The 15,456-nt window shown below is 38.9% G+C and overlaps 1 protein-coding gene across 15 annotated transcripts in view; it reads left to right on the top strand.

Moving 5' to 3' along the window:
* Positions 1–15,020, top strand: part of LOC113228215 (twitchin) — a 116,321-nt gene extending 101,301 nt beyond the window's left edge. For all 15 annotated transcript variants that reach the window (XM_026461477.1, XM_026461476.1, XM_026461475.1 and 12 more), the window contains 18 exons: positions 171–378; positions 718–904; positions 1,463–1,617; positions 2,071–2,223; positions 3,803–3,932; positions 4,663–4,762; positions 5,664–5,829; positions 6,625–6,749; positions 8,929–9,124; positions 9,846–10,015; positions 10,832–10,950; positions 11,565–11,715; positions 12,169–12,335; positions 12,484–12,622; positions 13,126–13,243; positions 13,531–13,667; positions 13,739–13,908; positions 14,210–15,020. In XM_026461477.1, coding sequence (XP_026317262.1) covers positions 171–378; positions 718–904; positions 1,463–1,617; positions 2,071–2,223; positions 3,803–3,932; positions 4,663–4,762; positions 5,664–5,829; positions 6,625–6,749; positions 8,929–9,124; positions 9,846–10,015; positions 10,832–10,950; positions 11,565–11,715; positions 12,169–12,335; positions 12,484–12,622; positions 13,126–13,243; positions 13,531–13,667; positions 13,739–13,908; positions 14,210–14,416 — 2,798 coding nt within the window. In that variant the 3' untranslated portion in view covers positions 14,417–15,020. The remainder of the gene's footprint in view (positions 1–170; positions 379–717; positions 905–1,462; positions 1,618–2,070; positions 2,224–3,802; positions 3,933–4,662; positions 4,763–5,663; positions 5,830–6,624; positions 6,750–8,928; positions 9,125–9,845; positions 10,016–10,831; positions 10,951–11,564; positions 11,716–12,168; positions 12,336–12,483; positions 12,623–13,125; positions 13,244–13,530; positions 13,668–13,738; positions 13,909–14,209) is intronic.
* The last annotated feature ends 436 nt before the right edge of the window (positions 15,021–15,456 follow it).

Raw genomic sequence — 15,456 nt, 5'->3', positions numbered from 1 at the left:
ACCCGAGATAGGTGTGCGTCCATCGGAACCTAGCCTTACGCGTAACTGCCTCCTGTTTGCGAAATCTCAAACATTACCTAAACTGGCGTTGCTTGGTGCGTGAAAAAGGCGTAGCAGCCATTGAAAAGGCTCAAACCCACAGAGGCATGAGGTACCGACCACTGTTGTAGGCACAGGCGCGTTCGGCGTTGTCCACCGATGCCGTGAGCGTTCCACCGGCAACTACTTCGCGGCTAAGTTCATCCCCGTCACCGGCGCCATGGAGAAGGAGCTGATCAAGAAGGAAATTGACATTATGAACCAATTGCATCATAGGAAACTGATCAATTTGCACGATGCCTTTGAAGATGATGATGAGATGGTGCTCATCTTTGAATTGTGAGTAACTTATGTTTTACGTTATATATTTTAATGTAAAGTAGGAGGCAAACGTGCAGACGAGCTGCCTTATTGGAGGTGATTATTTTAGTCATGGACATCTACAACAGCAAAGGAGCTGTTGATTACCTTTTTACATAATTTTTTCATTTTTTTTCATAGTGTTCTGCTTGCCTGCCAAAGAAGTGACAATTGTCAACTTCGATGCACAAAATGGAGATAATTCTATCACTCTTGTTCCTATAGGTCATGCATGATCTACTAATTATTGTGATATCTACCATTACTCTATTTTCTTTTGTCACTGCAAAATGCTCTAAACTACATCTATTTCCCCAGCCTCTCCGGCGGCGAGCTATTCGAGCGCATCACGGAACCAGGTTACAATATGAGCGAGGCTGAAGCGGCGCATTACATGCGGCAGATCTGTGAGGGTGTCAAACACATGCACGAGCAGAACATCATTCACCTCGACTTGAAGCCTGAAAACGTTATGTGCCAGACAAGAACCGGCACCGACGTCAAGGTAGTTACGACAAATCTTCTTGCAACCAATGCGATGATTTCACATCTTTCTGTCGAGCTGGCTGCAAATGTAGAATGATTGGCAGTATGCTTTGAAATTAAGTAGAACTATTTTTCTTTACTGTGCATCTGGATGCTGGTAAGCAATTTATATCAACCAACATGACCATAGTTTTGCGAAAATGGCACCTAAAGATTTTTTCGTTGTTTTTGATAGTTTGTTCTAAAATTTACTTATAAAATGAAAACTTTTGTTGTTGTGCTTGTTGTTGTTGTTGTTGTTGTTGGGGAATTATAGTAATAAATCACAACAATTCATCATTTCTAAGGTGACAACAGCAAAAGTCTTACAAGTAAATTATTTGCCAAAAATTAGGTGCCATTTTCGCAAAACCATGACCATACTGGTTGACACGTTATTGCTTATCAACCATCCAACTGTACATTCTCCAAGATGTATCCGTAATTCACTGTAAGCCAAAATAGGGTGTATTCTCGTGTGCTTTGCTGTTAAAATATTCACGTCTTGTGAGGCCTATCGTCCTTATTCTCGTAACAGATAATCGACTTCGGCCTTGCAACGAAACTGGACCCCAACGAGGTGGTCAAGATTTCAACAGGCACAGCGGAGTTCGCAGCGCCCGAAATCGTTGAACGAGAACCAGTCGGATTCTACACAGACATGTGGGCTGTCGGTGTTCTTTCTTACGTGCTGTAAGTGTAACATTAAAACTGCTAACGAAGACCTACATACAATTCGTCATGCTTGAATCTTCTAAGTTCAAAGGTTCTAGTATGCTTCTTTTGCTGTCTCAATTTGCACCAGATGGAAGCATCTGCTACATGCTAAGCTGTCCCAGAAAATACGAAGCAGAATAAAAATGAGAGAGCTGTATTTAGTTCATTCAGCTGTTTTTTTTTATACATGACAGGCAAATGACTCCACTCCACCTGATGTTAAGTGGAAAGTGGTATCCAAACGCGAAGGAACCTAGTGCAGCGATGAAACCCTCACTAGTGATTCTTTCATTGTATAGTCATCTAAACGTTGTGAAATTAGTGTTTATTTGGTTCATAGGAAATGCGAATAAATATTCTAGACACGACCATGAAGAACTTAACATATTTTTCGAATTTGAGTAACAATAGAGTTTCTCTTTTAACTAGGCTGTCTGGCCTGTCACCGTTCGCGGGCAACAACGACATCGAGACCCTCAAGAACGTGAAGGCGTGCGACTGGGAATTCGACGATGAGGCCTTCCAGCACGTCTCCGACGACGCCAAGGACTTCATCCGTCGGCTGCTCGTTAAGAACAAAGAGTAAGTATCATAATACTACTTTATGTAGATTGTTCACTGAAATAGCAGTATTTCTTTTCTATTCCAAAGAATAACTTAAATATGCTTTTTAATGATTTAGAATGATTCTGTTTAATAGCGTGTATTTTTATTACAGCTATCAATAACAATAATAATTTATTTAGTAAAATATACTCGAAAACTATATTAGGTATGTATTTTGTATGGGGGAGATCAACCTAGCTAATGTCAGGGCAAATGGCTACGAATTGCTAGCAGTGGGCAAAGCATCCCCAGCTTTGGAGACTCCCACTTATTTACCATGTGCTCAGGATGCCGAAGAGAAGTCGGAATAGCATCCTAAACGTATTATTGAACGCACATTGCTACTACCCACAGGCGGCCTATGTAAAAGAACTGGCAATATGCTAGCGACAGCACTACGACGACATTTAAAAATTCAGTACTTATTTGAAATTGTTTTTCAAGGTTGTGAAGTTGTCACGGAGTATGATTGACACTCATATTACATATTTTTCTAGTATGGGAAGTCAATGGTCAATTAATTTAGAATGAATCTACAACTTTATCTTATTGCAGCTTGTTAGATTTAGTTAGCTATTCTGTTATTAGGCTTTGCTCAAGAAATTATTATTATTACATGCTAGGTCACGGAAGAAAAAAAACAATGGAAATGCCTTAAGCCTCAATTACTATCAGAACCGATGTCGCCAAAACTCACACATTCTTAATTTGAAAAACTACAAAATCTTGATATTGATTGGTCGTAGTTTGAAATTTTAAAAAATCTGGATTGTTAATATAATTTAAACTTTACCCAGTTGGCATATCGTTGAAATAGTATTGCAAGTTACGACGTTTTGATATTATATTGAAATTTCAATCAATGTGCTGCCATCCAGCGGTTAATTGCTGAACGACGACGAATTGGAGTTATTAATTTAGTTCTCCAAAAAAGAAGCGACCATGTTGCATATTGGGTATATGCTTTACTTTCGTTTCTTGCAACAAAAATATCATTTCGATAAACAAAAAATTTAAAATGTATTAAAATAAGAATTTCCGATAATATGAAATGCCACCACGAGTAATATTTTTGGTGCGGCTATAATTTTTGCACTGTAAAACAGCACAATAAGGCATTTTTCTAGGATTTTAGAAATTTTGCATGAAAGAATGACACAACTAAACACAGCGAAAAGGGCGTACTGTGCTTAGATAGGTCTTTCGAGACTTATAATTGGCACGCAACATAAGCTAACTAACCACTTCTAATGTATTTATTGTTCTGTGTGCTAGCTCCATTCAGTTTACGTGAGGAAAAAATCTTTTTTCCTTATTATTATATCTATAATGCGAAATTTCAACCAATGAACTGTACACCATAAAGGTTTCGCATATATGTCGACTTAATTTTTGATTTCTTAAATCGTTCCGTGCATACTTTACAATGATATACTTCATGAACAAATACAAAGAAAGAAAGAAGAAAAAACAAAGCTAAATACCTAAATTTAGTTATTATTGAAAAGAAAAGGTACTGCTAAAATCTGTGTCTAATGATGGAGTTGCATCTCAGGAAGCGCATGACGGCTCATGAGTGCCTGATGCACAAGTGGCTGGCGGGCGACGCGGCCGCGGCTCGCACCGCCACCATCGAGTCCCGCCGGTACTATAACATGCGCGACAGGCTCAGGCAGAGATACGATGTAAGTATAGCAATTTTTTTCAACTAATACCAACTATTACCAAACCTTTTAGTGGTTACTACACTAAATGGTTTTAGTTATTATTATTTTTTCATAATATCAAGTGACGGTACGAACAAGTCGTGCGCCTTATGGCTACACGCCTGTCCATAACAGTTGCAGTGCCACTCAGAACTTTAAATGACAAACATTTGAAGGGCAATATCACTGTCCCAGTCACCCTGAAACATAAGTTGACAAGTCCCATGTGCCTGTAATTTCACCATTTAATGAGGAAAGTTGATTCGCTTAAGTGCGAAGTGTGTGACCGCGTAAAGGACATATACCATGTGACGACGGAATGTGTACGGTCACGTTTCACGGGCTTTACGGTAATTACGAATCTCGACTCCGAAAGTCTCGTTCATCATTATTTATTTACCACCTTTAATACACAATGTGCTATTATCAGCTCGTTCTACGTCCCAAAGCATAGTCCACCACGCTGGCACAATGCGGGTCGAATGAAGTTTTATCGACATGTGGGTTTCATCATTATATTTTCATTCACCGTTAGGGAGGTGTATTTCTGCTATACATTCACAAATGTAACGTAACTTTGAAGTTAAGGTCATAAGTACATACGTACATGCCACCATAGAGATTCTAACCATCGACTTCTGAATTGAGAAGAGACTGTTCTCTCATTGTGAATATAAAATAAAAAAATATGTAACGACGATTGTTTCAGAACTGGTCATCGTTCGCGCTGCCGATCGGCAGGCTAAGCGAGTACAGCTCGCTACGCAAACTTCTCATCGAGAAATGGAAGATCTACGATGGTCAGTTTGGTAAGTGTCGCTTGTCACTACAAATTTGGTGATATCTCATGTGTTGACGATGGCACAGCTACACCTAAGCGTCGTGTGGTCATAATTATGTAGTTTAGGATATCGACATATTATAAATCAGAATTATTTTATGCTCAATTTGACTTCGCGCTTGGGCGACTGAAGCGGGAATGTAAACCCTTTTACTTGGTACGACGATGACGTACTTAGACGTCTGAGAGATCCACCATAGCTCTGTCAGGCTGTATGGTTTCACGAGTGCGGGGTGGAATTAGCACAGCTCTACCCCGCGACCACTGCTTTATTGAGTAGAAACGGACTCTCCTTATATATTTTATATTTCAATGGAAAATTTATCAGGTGTACGTGGCAAGTTGTTTGTAAACCTTTCTGTCAATGAAGGTCAAATAGTCTATTTGTAATATTTTTGTATGATTGTTTTTATTTTCTCGATATTTCGGAACAGTTACGTCATGTTACAATGGTCCATGACCACAAGTTGACTAGATGGTGACTTTAAGAACAGACATATCTGTCTACTCCCTTTCGCTCGTCGCGTCGACGTCTTTATCACTCCTTTTTTTTCTACAAAAAAAGTCGAAAGAAGTCAATACACAACTTGTAGAGCATTTGCGTACTACGTCCAATTCGTATCAATTCCGAATCCGAGAAATGACGGTCCGAAATGTCACAGGAATCATATTATCTCTAGCTGTGTCGCCCTGTAATCGGACTTAGTGCACAAGCGCCATTCGAAGTGAATCAGCGTTTTCTAGATTTGTATAGTCTCGGATTTAATGCGCAAACGCACTTAGTGATCATAATTTAGTAAATAACCACCAAAACCAATTCCTTTGGATAGCTTTACGAGACATTACTAATATTCTAAATCTGTTCTCAGATCGTCGGCAGGCAGCGCCGCGGTTCGTCATCAGACCGCAATCGGCGTTCTGCTACGAAGGGCAGTCGGTGAAACTGTACTGCCGCATCATCGCCGTTGCAGCTCCCACCGTTACCTGGTCGCGCAACAACCACGAACTACGGCAGTCTGTCAAGTTCATGAAACGGTCAGTAACATTAACTTTCAATGAAGTTCTGGATGTAACTTTACAGTGTGTATTTTTTTGTGACAATGGAAAAGTAATGTAAGCAGGTACTGGTGAAACAGGCATATGGGACTTGACAACTTTTTGTCTTAGAGTGGTGGGTGCCGTGTCCACCAAATCTTTGCGGTTTAAAGCTCTGAGTGGCACTGCAACTGCTATGAGTTGGCGTGTCGCTTACCACACAAAATCATTAAAAAAAATCAGCCGTTACCGTGGGACCTTTAAAGGGCCCGAAGCGTTGGTTTGTTCGAAAAAACAAATATGCGCGAAATTAGAAATTCCACTGTGTCAAAATCGCGAAAACGGTGGTCAAAATAATCAGAATTTCAGTCGCAATTCATGTACTGGTTACAGGTATTGGACAGGAAAATGTCAATTTTTTTTAAATGTCAATGGTATACAGTTAAGAATATCCTGTTTAAAAGAAAATATAAAAGAGCTAAGCAACGAAATCAATGATTTAAAACTCTCAAGACATATTTTATATGTTACTTTTAATATCAGTAATATAATTCCCAAAGGAGAGCATGCACCGGTGGGGTTATAGCTCGGAGAGTGCATATATGTGTGTGGTGTGGTGTCTCTCCCCAGACAATGGCACATCTTTTGATGTGCCCTGCTTGTCCCTACCCCTGTATACGCGAGAAACCTCACTGATAATGATGTGTCGCTGGCTAAGTCCTTCTCCTCACAATTATAAACGTCAGAATCGACACGCTAAGATGATGTAATAAAACGTTTTATGTTGATCGATAGATACGCGGGTGACGACTATTACTTCATAATCAACCGCGCGAAACTGGAGGACAGAGGCGAGTACATCATCAGGGCTGAGAACCATTACGGCTTCCGGGAAGAGGTCGTTTTCCTTAACGTCCAACGTAAGTATTAATTGCGAATCACTTGTACAGTTAATATACTAACACGCCTGACCCCTTAGCCCACCTTTTGGTTCTTAGAGATTTCTTAAGCATTAAACTAAAAAGTGTAAAAGAAATCCAGCTTTTTGGGTGAAATTTGTGTTTTTGTAATATAATTAAAGACCAAATTGGCTTAAAAAGTTTCTTAAAACGTGATTCACTAATGATTCAATAAAGAAGTAATACCAAAATGTGTCTTACTTCTCACTAGTTAAAGGTTAAGTTTGTTTTTAAACTTTTCTTCACACCGACCTGCTAAAAACCAAAATAGTCGGTCAGGTATCTTACAGCGTCGACTGTACCTATGCTATCGAGAATATAACCAGAAATAAAGACGAAATAAGGCCCATATATTCCTGGTAACACGCAGCGATACAGCTCTTATAAATATCAACTCCCGTTTGCACTGAAATATGGACAGGCCAACTACTGACCTGTGTGTACGTCTCCGTATATTCCAAAAAATATTCTGTATTTATTGTAATAAAGAATATCTCTAACAATGCCGTGCTGTTCTATTCGGTGGTGCGGGAAAAACAGCAAAACATTTAATTATAAAACAAACGGAATCACATTTCATCGGTAATTAAATATTAGATATGTAATTTTGTAATTTTCGTCCATTATAGCAAATCTCAAGTTAACTGGTCGATTTGAAGTCAAACAGTTGACGACACCCATTGAATCCGGTTTCGCTCTTTTTTCCGGATACCGATTTCAATAAAACTTGGCAAATAGATGTAATTCCACGAACTTTTGTGGTCGGCTTTTTCTTTTTATAAAATAATTATTTAATATCGAAATTCCTTTGGAAAAATGGCCGTAATTACAGATTTTGTGCTTCGAGAGCAATGCTCCTTATTACAAAAGACTTGAGTTCTAATTTTAATGTAAATAAATTATTCATACTCCTTTAAGGAGCCTGTCTATAGATATTATTGTAACTAGTGTGACTCATGTTCCATCATATTTCAAAAGTGATTTCGCACCTCGGCAATTAAAAAGCAAAATCGTCAAATAAATAACCTCTACGACATCGACATTAAGATGACAATAAGAAGATTTGGCAACAATTGGGTCGGATCTATTATTAACGCTGCGCCTAGGTTCATTGGCTTCGGTTTAAATTTGTATAGTTAGTCGTTACTCGAAGTTTCATTTAGTTATTTCAAAGATCAAACTGTGTTGAAACGTACTTTTTAAACATTGATAGTTTTTGACTTGTTTATATGTAAATTACATAGAGTTGTGATAACATAAGTGAACGGTGCAGCGTTAGCGTCAAGGTTAGAATTCGGTGGATTTGAAATGCATTTATTAACCGTCTTTAAAAAAGGAGGAGGTTCTCAATTGTGACTCTATTTTTTTGTATGTATGTTACGCGAAAAACTCCGAATTTAGATTTAGATTAGTGATGATTCTTTTTTTTATTGGAAAGAGGGTACCTCAGTATTGAACCCATTTAAATTTGAAGAAAATATCCACCTCTAAGGGTGGCAAATTCCTGGATGAATCCGGTTTCGGGTACTTTCCGGTAACCGATTTCAATAAAACATGGCAAATATATGTAATCCCACGAACTTTAGGTCTTTTTGTTTTAAAAAAGTTATGTTAAATGCTAACGATAATTCTTATTTTTTTCATTCATTAAATTTCAAAGAAAGTTATAAAAAGCGACTCTTAGCGATGAGCTAAAATGTTCAATGCTTAAATTAACTTACTACTTACTAAATTCATTAGTACTAGAGTATATATTCACATTTAAATAAGCACTATAGATATTCAAAAGTGACTACAAACCGAGATAGCGTTTCTTTAGAACAGCTTTGCACCGAAGGCATACACTATATATCGCGGCCCAGAACTTAGCCATGCTGGTCAGACCACATGTAGTCGCCATGCTGAACTGTATATTTTTACCATCGTGTTGAAAGGATTTACCAATCGGCAGCGTTATGTATTCGCGAATTGTTGCCCAGGGTGTACCGGACATACTACGAATATGATTTGTACGTTATTGCGGGGAGGCCCCTTTCGTGCACGACTAACATTAATGACTTGTGCGAGGACACTATCGACAACACATGTAAGTTCAACTCTATCTGTGCACATCCGTGTTTACGCCACATCTCTATTGCAGCGGTTCCTAAAGTCCAACGCCAACACCTACCAGAGGCTCCGCGCCGTCGCGAAGCCCTCCCGTACACGTTCTGGCAAGAGTCATCCGAGACGGCGCCCGTCTTCACCTTCCAGCTGCGCCCGCGCGTCATGCAGGCCCGGGACACCTGCAAGCTGCTCTGCTGTCTGAGTGGCAAGCCAACACCGACTGTTAAATGGTCAGTACCATAATTATTATAAACAAGGATCGAACACTAAGAAACATTGTTTCGATCCAGCTGGATTCGAACCAGCATCTTCAGCATACCGTGCCGACGCTCTCCTAATTGAGCTACCGAACGAACCAGCAGATCTTATGAATTTTTCTATGCGATTGTTTCTCATCTGTTTATGGTGTTTTATTTTCTTTGTGGTCAGTACCATGTTTATGTACGGACAACGGCACATCAGACTACACATTTTTGTTCGAAAATCGCCTCCATTGCAACGGAACAAGATACGTCAATGTGTAGCTAGATGTGCTGGCGTATGTACTATTGAACACATAATATTGTTATTTATATATACAAAAATATTGTTATATCGAAGAATAATATTTCCCTGGTTTCAAAAATTAATATTTTCAATAAGGACATAAGGAAATAAGATTTTGTATAACTGCTGCAAAATTGCATTAATAGCTTTAGGTCAATGATAAATATTTTTAAGCTCATTATTACTGAAAATGCAAAATGGTACTGTTGTGTCTACAGTGTTTTACTGTAAATTAATTCTAGGAAGTTTGATTAATCTACATGCAATATGAAAAATATCCGAGATAAATTTTCGGGCAAATTTTATTTATTTTACACAGAAAATTTAAAATTATAATTTAGTTTTGAACTTTATTTTTAAATGACAAAAGGACGTAACGTATTTAAATCGTAACTTGTCCTACAGGTATAAGGATAAGCGAGAGCTATCAAAATACGATTACTCGATGACGCACTCGGACGGCGTAGTCACGATGGAGATCATTGACTGCCGACCAGAGGACAGTGGGAAGTACTCGTGTGTGGCCACCAACTGCCACGGCACCGATGAGACATCTTGCGTCGTTATTGTTGAAGGTGAGTTTTAAAATAATGCTGCAGCGGCATAATGCAGAGTTAGGCCGTTTTTGCTGACACTGTACACTCAACTCTACTCCCCGATACAATATAACTAGACTAGCCTCCGTGGCCGAACGGTTACCGTGCTGGTCTGCCACAGCAGCGATGCCGGGTTCGATTCCCGGGCTTAGAGAAATATTTGTATGGCCTATATTTATTTCTCTCGTGAGTTTTCGCTAACACTGTATTTCATTTCGCGCACGTAATTGTCAAACCAAAAGAAATTTAGAATAATTTCTAAATTTTAAAACTTACAGTGTATTTTAGTTTTTAATATCTCTTTGAAATACACTTTTCAACACTTCACTAAACAAAAACAAACACAGTTGAAATGTCAGGGTCCAGATTAGGCATAGAGAAATCATATGAGCGCTGTTAAATCAAAACACTGTAAATGACTTTACAGTGTATTGGTTTGACACGCCAGTCCTGGGTTTGCTGAAGATTTCGGGGAGTGACCTCGGTACTCCAAAGTACTTCACCTTGTAGTTGGCCACGTCAAAGCATTACAGTATATGTAGTGGATAAGGTCGATAGTTTTCATTCACTGTTAGCGATATATTGCTATTAAACATTCATAAATGTACATTACTTAGAAATTGAACTCACAGGTACAAGCCACCATAGGACAAGGAACTCGAACTTTTAAGTAGTAATAGTGAATAGGTCTTTCTTTAAATCCTTTCACAAAAAGAAAAAGTCGCTCTTATGATAACTGTAACCTCCCTGGTAGCTAATTTGATTTTATTAATGACTCTATTGAAATTTCCACAGGCGAGGTAGTCCCACCTGAGCAGGCGGAGTTGGCACACAACTTCCTGTACTCGGGCGACAGGCGGTACATCGAGAAACCGATCAAACCTGCGCCGCCGCCAATTATCACCAAGACAAAGGTATTCTACCATTAAGAGACGAATGTTAACGAATGGCTGGTATATTTTATAGTTTTTCGCACACTTTATTTGTATTTTGAATATTTTAGTCAGAATATTTTGTTTTTGAACGACCATTTAGTCTTGAGATCATTTTCATACAAAATTGAGCAACAAATCCATTTCCTTTGAAGTAAATCTCTTGCTAGCTTTTGTGTCAAACAGTATTAAATTTAATATCTTATAAAACGGAGGCTCAAACTGAAAATTTTGCATCATCACAAAGTAGAAAAATATTACACAGTTAGAAAAATTTCTTCGACCCGGTGGGTCAACTTGACCTGTGGCTCAGTTGGTAAGAGCAATGCTACGGTGCAGCATGATCGTGGGTTTAAGTCCCGCCGGGACGAAGAAAAAAAATTATATGTGTTCGATCTTTGTAATAATAATAATAATAACAAAACTAGTGGAGTTAATTCACAATAAATCTCAATAATATATTACACACTCATAATATTTTCTATTAACGATCTTTTTCTCTGTTCAAACCCTGAAAAAGAGGAGTCATTTTTATTTATAGTATCTGCAATGTACTCTAGAACTGAACCACTCGAAACATGACTTGTATGTACCAGGTGACGGTCGACCCTCCACCAAAAGCGCACGCGACGGTGCGGCCCAAAATCTCCCCACAAACGTCTGTGGACGGCAGCAAGAAGAAGTATAACTCCAAGCTCGACTCCGACACCTCATCACGATCCAGGAGCGCGACTAAGGAGTTAGTCTGTGAGTATATTTAATTTTATAAGTTATCACTCATCATCACCTGTACTAGATTATTATTATTTTAGGAAGATAATAAGAATGTGTTCGATCAAAAAGTATTAACGGTACGCCAATCAAGACCTCGGCTGCAGTGGCAACCGTCTTTGGATCATGTGTTGCAAAGGCTAAGAGTATTTGTTCTGTATCTAAGTTAGTAATAAACATTGTGCAAACTTACCAACTGCAGTGCCGACCAACCAGTACACTCCTAACAGACTCCTGATGTCTCACCTTCAGAATGTATGACGCCTGAACTGCCGGGCTGTTTCCCTACTTCCCTAGGTATCATAAAAGACTAAATTTTGTTAATGCTGTTATTACAAAACGAATACTAAATTTATTGTGTTATACTCGTCCAGGAAGTCTTTATTTCCATTTCTCTGCAGTAATGTACTATTCCTGTCTTCCCCACAGTACCAGCATCCGACAAGACAATGTGTGCACCATCATTCGCACGCGCACTGCCCGATGTGCTAACCGCAAAGGACGGAGCTCCTTTACTTTTGTCCTGCTCAGTGAGAGGCGATCCTGACCCCAGGGTCGAGTGGTACAAGAACGGAAGGCCATTGTATTCTTCTGAAGTATGTATTGCATAAATTAGTTAAGGTATTTACTCCATAGAAGCAACTACAGGGAAAATTGCGAATAATCGTTGTGCTGCGGGAAAATGAACCCATTGGTTACATGGTCACTAGTTACAACCTATTCCAAAGAATCCGTCCATTGCAGGTAGTAGACCTGAAGTACAAGAACGGCGTAGCGTCCCTGGCGATCAGCGAGGTGTTCCCCGAGGATGAGGGCGAGTACTCGCTCAAGGCCATCAACAGCCAGGGGGAGGTCGAGACCAAGTGCAAGGTCTCGGTGAAAGGTGACTTTTATTTGCTCTTGATAACGTTAAAAAACCTTGCATCGGCTTCGATGCGACTAAGCTGTTTTTGAGTTATGGCAATCGTGTTAAAATTTAAAAGGAAGGTATAACGTATAGTGATGACTTCTTGGACTTCTTGGACTTAGCAAACAAAGCTTAGCTTGTTGATCCTTAATCCCATTTTATTATATTTACCATTGGATCGCATTACGTCACACATTTTTGAGCAATATAATGATTATTTACCAAATGACTACCTTTCTTATCACGGTAAAATTTCCCCATATTTCGGAACGGTTACTCAGTTAACGCTTGACCATGGAGCGTGAATCCGTTCCAATATATCAGGAAAACAAAAAAATTAAACTTGTAATGAGTGATATTCATTTTTGAGCAGATACTTCCCCTATTTGTGTTATTTACAAAGAATCCGACTGTAGTGTCTGAATACAACAGTACTAATGCATTTGTTTATGTTGTATATAATATATGTTTATGAACAGCGATGGAGAGCGGAGGGACTGCTGCCACACTGAAGACCGGCGACAAGCCTCCGAGGATAGTGGACCACGCTAAGTCGCAGGTTGTCACTGACGGCGACGCCGTCACACTCTCCTGCCGGTCAGTCTCTTTAACCACATTAACCACATACTATCTTACGTGCATTTAATAGATTGACACAAAAGCGTCTCTGATGATTGATGATCGCCAAAGAAATCGCTTCGATGACTAATCTTCTACTATTACAGGATGATTTGAATAAATAAATGAGCCTTGGTAAACTTCACTGCTATCCTTTATCTGGATTTCACTGTTGCCTTCTACGCTACCTCAGTTAGCAATTAACGTTTAGTGATGGGTAATTGGGGATGATACAGAATGTCTAACCATCTTTCCCCTGTATTTAGAATCGTCGGAGCGGAGAGGTTCGACGTAGTATGGCTGCACAACAACAAAGAGATCAAGCCCTCGAAGGACTTCCAATACTCGAGTGAAGCTAACATTCATAAGCTACATATCGCAGAGATCTTCCCTGAAGACGCAGGTTTGTATATCTAATGACATCATCACACAAATAGTGTGAAGAAGTTTATTTAGAACGTACTGTTTCTTCAGGTATGTACACATGTGAGGCGTTCAACGATGCAGGCGAATCGTTCTCCTCATGCACACTGGTTGTACAAGTACCGGGCGAGACGTCAGCCGCACCGCAGTACACTGCCTTCCCCGCTTCCGCTACCGTCAGCTCATCTGAACCTGCTGTTTTCACCGCTGAACTGGACAAGGTAACTATAGTTTAAGAGCTGAAGTAGGTCGGTGTAGTGAACGCCATTCAGTCCTCTGAAATGCATAGTCTATGATCTCGTTATCCAAACCAACGTTTCCGACTCTTTATAGGTCCATGGTTACAGTTGCCCGACGTTGGTTTGGTTTAGAAAAAATAAATATACGAGATTTAGATTTGAAAACATAATTTCATTTCTAATGTAGTAATCGTGAAATCTAACTCATTAAGCGTGTCGCACTAAACATTGTTATTATTATTACAAGATATCATAATCATTTAATTACTTTTTTTATTAACAGCCACCACTCCAGCTTCAATGGTTAAAGGACGGCAAGCCTATTGACGAGACTTCGCCGAGGTACAGGTTCACCATGGAAGGCACGTCGCGGTACCGCATCGAAATCGCCAAGTCCTCTTCCGACGATAGCGGCCAGTACCAGGCTCGCGCAGTCGGCTCCAAGGGCGACTCCTTCGCCGCCTTCTACCTTAACGTCACCGACGTCTAAATGCATTACTTCGCGCCACTAAACCATGGACTGACACATAACGTTAAACTTGGGACCCAAGGTGCTACCTTGTGGCACCCCCAACATTTTTCACTCGAAACATAATGATTTAAATATTGAGCATGAACACCATTTTTATACAATTTGGAGTCTAAGTGTGTAAAGGAGATTTTTTTATAATTAAATTATTTATTAATTTATTAAGTATTGTTAAGTGTTACACCCTATCGAATGCCTATGAGAAATCGCTTGGACGATCGAATCCTCGTTCTCTAGTCACTGTTAAATGTTAATTTATTTATTGTCGCCATTGTTATTTATTTATTTATTTCTTATAATTTCTCGTCCTCATCTAACAGGTTTCAAAGCAGCTTCTTAAAATTAAGCTTGTTAATCGATGTTACCACGGATTTAGGCCCGATTTACCTTCAAGTTGACCCTTTCTTGGATATTTTCGAAGCCACCACAAAATGTTTGCGAAACGGTCGTCGGTAACGGGCCCTAATCTGTAATATTATTTTTGTATTTAACTATATTATTTAATTGTACATAATTAAATTTATATCATGTGACCGCGTAATTTATAAATAAATATGTATACCATAAAAATTACAATGACGTTTTAATTATCTTTACAGTAAATATATTGTTACGATGATACAAATATCCATATTACTGGCAACGCGCACTTCATAGAAATAATACAATATTGATGAGTTTGTAATATTTAATAACAAAATCACATTGATCAATTTTCGATACTTGCCCATGAGTTCCCTAAACGCATAATATACTCCCTGTAGTAAGCTCGATTAGTGTTGGGTCATGGAAAATTTTCCATTTTGAATAATTCATATAAAAAATAAATTCCGAATATATGTTCCTATATTTGTCCCAATTTGACAGTTGTCCTCTGTCAAATTTTACTCAGACTGTCAGACTTAAGAGGATGGAAAAAAAAGATACTGAACGAAAACGATGAAATTTGAAATTTTAGCTGTACAATATTATTTTATAATTCACGTTAAATAAAACTTCGA

This window comes from Hyposmocoma kahamanoa, unplaced genomic scaffold (assembly GCF_003589595.1).
Source record: "Hyposmocoma kahamanoa isolate Upper Pololo Valley unplaced genomic scaffold, ASM358959v1 224, whole genome shotgun sequence".
NCBI lineage: Eukaryota > Metazoa > Arthropoda > Insecta > Lepidoptera > Cosmopterigidae > Hyposmocoma > Hyposmocoma kahamanoa.
Note: the sequence above shows the minus strand (reverse complement) of the source record. Positions and strands in the feature narration are given on the sequence as shown.